Source organism: Protopterus annectens, chromosome 6.part0 (assembly GCF_019279795.1).
Source record: "Protopterus annectens isolate FY-2018-M chromosome 6.part0, PAN1.0, whole genome shotgun sequence".
NCBI classification, from domain to species: Eukaryota; Metazoa; Chordata; order Ceratodontiformes; family Protopteridae; genus Protopterus; species Protopterus annectens.
Window position 1 is genome coordinate 737,116,480 of NC_056737.1, and position 8,667 is coordinate 737,125,146.

Genomic DNA, 8,667 nt, shown 5'->3' on the forward strand with positions numbered 1-8,667 from the left:
GGTTTCCTTTTCTTGGATTCTTGCAGGTGCTCATAAAATGCCTTTGTAAGGGATTCAGCAGCTTGGATAGCATTGTCCTTTAACATAGGGGCTGTAAACCTTTCCACCTTGGTCTTATGTAATGTGAAGTTTGCTTTTGAAAAGTTTTTCACGGTGGTATTCTTGATTGGGGGTGGAGGTGGAATGTGGATATCCAGAGTGATTAGTCTATGGTCTGATCTAACCAGCAAGGGTTTGACCTTTGGTGTAGAACACCGGTCGCCCATGTTGGTGATGACCAGGTCCAGTATGTTGTCACCTCTGGTGGAGGTGTTGACCAGTTGATCCAGGGTGTTCGGGTTTATAAATTCTAGGAAGCATTGGGCAAGGGAGTTAGTTCTTGAGTAGTTCTCCCAGTTATTGTTTGGGTGATTGAAACCACCCAATATTAGGGCATTTGGTAGGACCTTCATATTTTCCAGTGTCTCCAGAAACGCGGAATGGGGGTCCTCGGTCATGGTGGGTGATCTCTAGCAAGCTATAATTTAAGTTGCAGTTTTGCCCATTGTTAGTTGCACATGGATGATCTCTGAGGCATTGTGCTGTGCCACTAACCTGGAGGTGTGGGTATCCTTGATGAATATGGATACACCCCCATCTTTTGTGTTTCGGTCCGGGTTCTGTGGCCAAAAAGTATGGTATGAGTTATAGCCTGGTAGTGCTGGAGTGCTCTCTGGAGCCTTAAACCAGGTTTCTGTTACTGCACAGATATCAGTGTTCTCCATACTGAGGAGTGCCTCAAGTGCATACATTTTGAGGTTTAGACTTCTGGCGTTGAGTAGCATTACCGTCAGTTTTTAGTTACTTGTGCTATTTACAGTGGTGGGTTTGTCTTTTGAGCCTTGTCTAAAAAAGGCACTATGAGGGCAGCAAAAGCCTTGGCCAGTATTCAAAAGCCTAAGGGTGACAGGTGCAAGCCATCTCTTGTGAAGCAACGTGGCTTATCAAGCATGTCATCCAAGGTGGACAGATACTGGATCCCCTTTGAATAACACCAGAAACTTAGCCAACTGTTGAAATTGATAATTTTTTCTTTACACTGTGGCATCATTCTTGGTGAGGGCAGGATGCTACCCAAAGTATTCACTCGTGGAGCCCAAATAAGGGTATGAGTACAGCAATACAAAAGTAGTAGTAGGATAGTTCTCCTTAGATGTTAAGAAATATTCAATGATCACCACAAGAATCACAGAAACCACAGGAATAATTCCAAAGGTTTAAAGTACACTGCAACGTCAGTATAGAACCAGAATGAAATTGTCTGGTATAGGAACAGAACCCAAAACCTTTAGTACGAAAATTGTGTGCAAAACCTGCTAAGCTATGGACACTACTAGTGATGGTATACATAGCACTAGAATTTTTTGTCATATAAAAGTTAAAGAAAACATTTTATTACTAGGTCTGATGGCTGCAAAATCAGACTCACACAAAAGGCATTACCTTTCACTCTTTTCCAACAAGCAAAAACAGAGGTCTTCTAAAATTGAATTAGGATGCACTTAACTTACCAGCATTCAAAAATGCTTGGTACACAAAAAAATGTTACATGCTGTATGCCTTACCACTTCTTTTCTTTCATGTATTCCCCTGTTGCTGTATTAATATGCTTGGGTTCATAAACACACAAAACACACACATCAATGGATGTTTTGTTCTGCAAAAAAAAAAAAATAAATAAAGATTACAAAACACAACACTGAATGCCAGGACTAGTATGGAAATCACCAGGGCTAGTCAAAAGGAAACATTTCTGGCAGAGGGGAAAAAAAACATTTAAATGCTGTAGCAATTTGAGTTCTACCGGTCCTGTCCATTTCTCTTTATTAAAGATCTCACCCTTAAAGTATATGTTTTAACAAAACTATTTTCAAAAAGTTGTTCTCCATACAAGTGCAGTCACTGCAGTAAATACTGAGCACCAAACATTATGTTTGACAAAAGTTTCATGAAGTATGGTTCCATAAAACAAGTAATGCAGTATTGAATGTTAAGATCTAAAATTACTGAAAGAGCCTTGAGAGCTTTGTCCATATCTGCCAGGCATATTACTTAGTCCAGTCCTTAGTACCTGACCTATACCCATACTAGGATTTCGGGGTCCTTGACTGAGACTAGTAGTACCTCCATAATTTAAAAGAACGCCATAAGGTTTGGTAGTCTGTGAAGCAGAAACGCTAAAAGAGTTGATATTTCTTCCTGGTGTATTGAATGAAAATTCAGGTGGTGGTCCACTTGTTTTGTCTGATGAAGACTGCAAGAGTTTGGACTCCTGTGTTCCCAAAACAGCTGGGACTGTGGGAATACTGCTGTGGTCTTGGAAATACAACACACTAGTCGAACCTGTTCCTGTTAAAGTTGGTCTTATCCAATCATCTTTAAAAATCTGAACTGTCAAAGTAGAAACAAGTGTTGACAAACGATTAGTCACATGAGCCAGTACCATCTGCTCACTGGCATCTCTTCGAATTCTAACATGCACAGAGCCAGCCAGACTACCAAATCCAAGTGACCAAAAATGCTCATTGCGAACTTCCAGAACCCCATCAAGTGTGGAAACTTCCCTAAGTAGTTTATCCAACTGACCAATCAGATGCGAAGGAGTCGTCTGAAGTAACACCTTCCCACTGCACCCACTCATGGGGTACATTGTGCCAAACGGGTAGGATGCTACTCAGGGTCAGGGTCATACCGGCCTGGGCTACGTGATCAGAGAGCTCTTTCTTGTCTCTTTTCATGTAGTTCAGGAAGGTACTTCTTAGGTCATTCACAACAACATGGACAATGACAGAGTCATATTTCTACTTGTTCTGGAGTGACCTGAGTGCTTGTGTTATGTGGCGGATCCTGACACCCGACAGGCAGCTAACTGCAACCTTCTCCTTGACCAGCCTAGTTAGTGAGACATCAGTGTGCCTGACTATAGAGTTGCCTATTACTAGTGTGTTGGGTATGTTATTTTGCCTGTGATTGTGTGGCACACTGATTATGTGAAGTATGTCTTTCATGGTTTGTGATGGGGTGTGGAGGTTGCTTGGGTGTCTGCTTTGGAGGTCTCTGTTGCTTTTGCAGATTTTTATTTAGAGCTTCCGAGTATGTTTTCATGTATTTATGTGTGTTATTTGCCGGTGTTAGTTTAGTAGGTCTATGTGAAACTGGTGGTGTGTTGCAAGTATTTTCCTTCTCCTCTTGACTTTCAGTTCCAGTCTTGGGTTGAGAGAGCTTTGCCTCCAGTTTAGCTGTATAATTACATCTCTCACATATATTAGTGTTTGGTGGTAGGAGGAGAGGGTTGTCTGTGTACATGAGGCAGTTGTAACATTGCCTCAAAATGCCCAGATTCACCAGTTGGACTGGAGAGTACACCTGAAACTGCCCTTTGGACATGCCTGAATAGGTAAAGTGAGCTGTTTTACTGATTATCTGGTAGGGATGAATAGAGAGCCTTATCCTTCTGGACAGTATAGGGGGGGTCAAGTGCTAGGGTTAATTAGTGCTTGCTATGAGTTTTGAGCAAGTGCTGGGCTGTGAAACGAATGGTTTGAATGCTTAAGTTGAAAGCTTGTCTAGTTCCAAGGGAAAAATTGAAGAGCAGACTTCGTGAAGCCGGGAATAGTTTAACCCTAGCTAACTGGCACTTGCCGGACCCACAAAATCATGCAAATGCAGTTTTTATAGCAGGGAAATGAAAGAGATAGAAATTAGCCCAAAATGGCCAATAAACTACTAACTTCTGGGCTACAGCAAACAAGGCACACAAATTTCAGAAAGAAACAGATCAAATAAGTAGGCACAATAAGCCTTTAACCAGCTCAGAAGGGCAGAATCTAGCCTATCCTCCCACAAGAGTGCAGACTACAAACCTTCTTAATGTAAAATAACTGGCCTGAAGCCAAAGTGCTTAAACCAGAACTAATGCGCTTTTAGAATAACAGACACTGAGCCTTCAGTCAGCAATTCCCAACTTAGAAGGATATAAGCTACCTGTCCTGCCACAACAATGCAGTTCACAAATCTTCTTAATGTAAAACAACTGGTTTGAAGCTCAATTGCTTAAACCAAAAGGCTTAGAATAACAGTTACAATTTAATCAGGCTACTACCAAACAGTAGTAACTGCAGCAGAATAATACAATTGAGTACTTTTAAGAAGAAGCACAAACAAAATAAGGTAATAAAGTGGGAAGTAACACAATTACAGTAAAAGCAGATTAATAAAATGCAATTTTTTATATATATAACAATAGAAAACGAGCAAACTGATTTAAACAAATTACCCAATTAACCAGTAAAAAAACTCAAAATTGAACCCTGTTCCAGCAGTCTTCAATCTGACAAGTTCTAACCGCACACTTCTGCTACAAGGGTGCGGGGGAACCTTCTCCAAAAAATATGGCCTGGATTAGTGCTCAAGTTATACAAATAAAGCTAGATTCAGCAGGTCTGAATCTAGTCTATGCTACAGCAGACAAGGTGCATCAATATCAGAAGAAACATTTCAAATGAGCAGGCACAGTAAGCCTTTAACTGGAAATTCTCAGCTCAGAAGGGAAGAACCTAGCCTCTCCTCCCACAAGAGTGCAGACCACAAACCTTCTTAATGTAAAATAACTGGCCTAGAGCCCAAGGGCTTAAACCAGAACTAATACACTTTTAGAATAACAGACACTGAGCCTTCAATCAGCAACTCCCAACTTAGAAGGATGTAAACTACTTGTCCTGCGACAACAGTGCAGACCACATACCTTCTTAATGTAAAACAATTGGTCTGAAGCCCAAGTGCAGTAACCAAAAGACTTAGAATAACAGTGACAGTTTAATTAGGCTACAATCAAGCAGTAATAAATGCAGCAGAATAAACACAATTGAGTACATTTAAGAAGAGGCAAAAGCAAAATAAGGTAATAAAGTAGGAAGAAACACAAATACAGTAAAAGCAGATAAAGTGCAAACTGATTTTTTATTGATAACAATAGAAAACAAGCAAACTAACAAGAAAGCTGATTTGAACAATTACCCAATTAACCAGTAAAAAACCTCAGAACTGAGCCTTGTTCTAGCAGGATTCAATCAGAACAATTTTCAGTAAACAAATAAATAGGCAGATGAATGCAGTACTATTTTAACGCAATATTCAATGAAACAATAAACAGAAAAAATAAAATTCAGCACTATCTTATAACACTGCAAGTTTGTACTTAGCTTGTAATAAAGTTGATGTAGGGTGTGCAAAAGCTAACCAAACAGCTCCAGTATGCAACTATTCAGCAGAAATAATTTCAGAGATAAGGGACTAAGACTTTAAGGTACAGAGAATCCCTCTAGGCTAAGACTTCTACACCGAATAACAATGAAGTGAGATGAATAAACTAACTGCAGACAGGGGAGACAGAGAGGAGCTTCCAATTTTCAGTAAACAAATAAATAGGCAGATGAATGCAGTACTATTTTAACACAATATTCAATGAAACAAACAGAAAAAATTAAATTCTCTACACTCTTATAACACTGCAAGTTTGTACTTAGCTTGTAATAAAGTTGATGTAGGGTGTGCAAAAGCTTACCAAACAGCTCCAGCATGCAACTATTCAGCAGAAATAATTTCAGAGATAAGGGACTAAGACTTTAAGGCACAGAAAATCCCCCTAGGCTAAGACTTCTACAACGAATAACAATGAAATGAGATGAATAAATTAACTGCAGACAGGGAGAGACAGAGAGGAGCTTCCAGTTTTCAGTAAACAAATAAATAGGCAGATAAATGCAGTACTATAATAAAATATTCTATGAAAGAATAAACAGAAAAAATAAAATTCAGTACTATCTTATAACACTGCTGGTTTGTACTTAGCTTGGAATAAAGTTGATGTAGGGCATGCAAAAGCTAACCAAACAGCTCCAGTATGCAACTATTCAGCAGAAATAATTTCAGAGATAAGGACTAAGACTATAAGGCACAGAGAGTGTCTCTAGGCTAAGACTTCTACACCGAATAACAATGAAGTGAGATGAATAAACTAACTCCAGACAGGGAGAGACAGATAGTAGCTTCCCATTTTCCATAAACAAATAAATTGTCAGATAAATGCAGTACTATTTTAACACAATATTCAATGAAACAAACAGAAAAAATAAAATTCAGTACTATCCTATAACATTGCAAGTTTGTACTTAGCTTGTAATAAAGTTGTTGTAGGGTGTGCAAAAGCTAACCAAACAGCTCCAGTATACAACTATTCAGCAGAAATTATTTCAGAGATAAGGGACTAAGACTTTAAGGCACAGAGAATCTCTCTAGGCTAAGACTTCTACACCGAATAACAATGAAGTGAGATGAATAAAGTAACTGCAGACAGGGAGAGACAGAGAGGAGCTTCCAATTTTCAGTAAACAAATAAATAGGCAGATAAATGCATTACTATTTTAACACAATATTCAATGAAACAATAAATAGAAAAAATAAAATTCAGTACTATCTTATAACACTGCAAGTTTGTACTTAGCTTGTAATAAAGTTGATGTAGGGTGTGCAAAAGCTAACCAAACAGCTCCAGTATGCAACTATTCAGCAGAAATAGTTTCAGAGATAAGGGACTAAGACTTTAAGGCACAGAGAATCCCTCTAGGCTAAGACTTCTTCACCGAATAACAATGAAGTGAGATGAATAAACTAACTGCAGACAGGGTAGACAGAGAGGAGCTTCCAATTTTCAGTAAACAAATAAATAGGCAGATGAATGCAGTACTATTTTAACACAATATTCAATGAAACAAACAGAAAAAATAAAATTCGCTACACTCATATAACACTGCAAGTTTGTACTTAGCTTGTAATAACGTTGATGTAGGGTGTGCAAAAGCTTACCAAACAGCTCCAGCATGCAACTATTCAGCAGAAATAATTTCAGAGATAAGGAACTAAGACTTTAAGGCACAGAAAATCCCTCTAGGCTAAGACTTCTACACTGAATAACAATGAAGTGAGATGAATAAATTAACTGTAGACAGGGAGAGATGGAGAGGAGCTTCCAGTTTTCAGTAAACAAATAAATAGGCAGATAAATGCAGTACTATAATACAATATTCCATGAAAGAATAAACAGAAAAAATAAAATTCCGTACTATCTTATAACACTGCAAGTTTGTACTTAGCTTGGAATAAAGTTGATGTAGGGCATGCAAAAGCTAACCAAACAGCTCCAGTATGCAACTATTCAGCAGAAATAATTTCAGAGATAAGGGACTAAGACTTTAAGGCACAGAGAATATCTCTAGGCTAAGACTTCTACACCGAATAACAATGAAGTGAGATGAATAAACTAACTGCAGACAGGGAGAGACAGAGAGGAGTTTCCAGTTTTCAGTAAACAAATAAATAGGCAGATGAATGCAGTATTATTTTTTACACAATATTCAATGAAACAATAAAAAGAAAAAAGAAAATTCAGTACTATCTTATAACACTGCAAGATTGTACTTAGCTTGTAATAAAGTTGATGAGGGTTGTGCAAAAGCTAAACAAACAGTTCCAGTATGCAACTATTCAGCAGAAATAATTTCAGAGATAAGGGTCAAAGACTTTAAGGCACAGAGAAATAAAATTCAGTACTATCTTATAACACTGCAAGTTTGTACTTAGCTTGTAATAAAGTTGATATAGGGTGTGCATAAGCTAACCAAACAGCTCCAGTATGCAACTATTCAGAAGAAATAATTTCAGAGATAAGGGACTAAGACTTAAAGGCACAGAGAATCCCTCTAGGCTAAGACTTCTACACCGAATAACAATGAAGTGAGATGAATAAACTAACTGCAGACAGGGAGAGACAGAGAGGAGCTTCCAATTTTCAGTTAACAAATAAATAGGCAGATAAATGCAGTACTATTTTTAACACAATATTCAATGAAACAATAAACATAAAAAATAAAATTCAGTACTATCTTATAACACTACAAGTTTGTACTTAGCTTGTAATAATATTGATGTAGGGTGTGCAAAAGCTAACCAAACAGCTCCAGTCTGCAACTATTCAGCAGAAATAATTTCAGTGATAAGGGACTAAGACTTTAAGGCACAGAGAATCCCTCTAGGCTAAGACTTCTACACCGAATAACAATGAAGTGAGATGAATAAACTAACTGCAGACAGGGAGAGACAGAGAAGAGATTCCAATTTTCAGTAAACAAATAAATAGGCAGATAAATGCAGTACTATTTTTAACACAATATTCATTGAAACATTAAACAGAAGAAATAAAATTCAGTACTATCTTATAACACTGCAAGTTTGTACTTAGCTTGTAATAAAGTTGATGTAGGGTGTGCAAAAGCTAACCAAACAGCTCCAGTATGCAACTATTCAGAAGAAATAATTTCAGAGATAAGGGACTAAGACTTTAAGGCACAGAGCATCCCTCTAGGCAAAGACTTCTACACCGAATAACAATGAAGTGAGATGAATAAACTAACTGAAGACAGGGGGGGACAGAGAAGAGCTTCCAATTTTCAGTAAACAAATAAATAAGCAGATAAATGCAGTACTATTTATAATACAATATTCAATGAAACAATAAACAGCAAACAGAGATTATAACTTCATTTTATATTGTAAAAAATTTGAGTAGGATTG

General features: G+C 37.8%; 1 protein-coding gene across 1 annotated transcript in view; it reads right to left on the reverse strand.

Moving 5' to 3' along the window:
* Nucleotides 1–1,411: 1,411 nt before the first annotated feature.
* Nucleotides 1,412–8,667, reverse strand: part of LOC122803890 (zinc transporter 6-like) — an 82,845-nt gene continuing 75,589 nt past the window's right edge. The window contains exon 2 of the mRNA XM_044073573.1: nucleotides 1,412–2,709. Coding sequence (XP_043929508.1) covers nucleotides 2,030–2,709 — 680 coding nt within the window. The 3' untranslated portion in view covers nucleotides 1,412–2,029. The remainder of the gene's footprint in view (nucleotides 2,710–8,667) is intronic.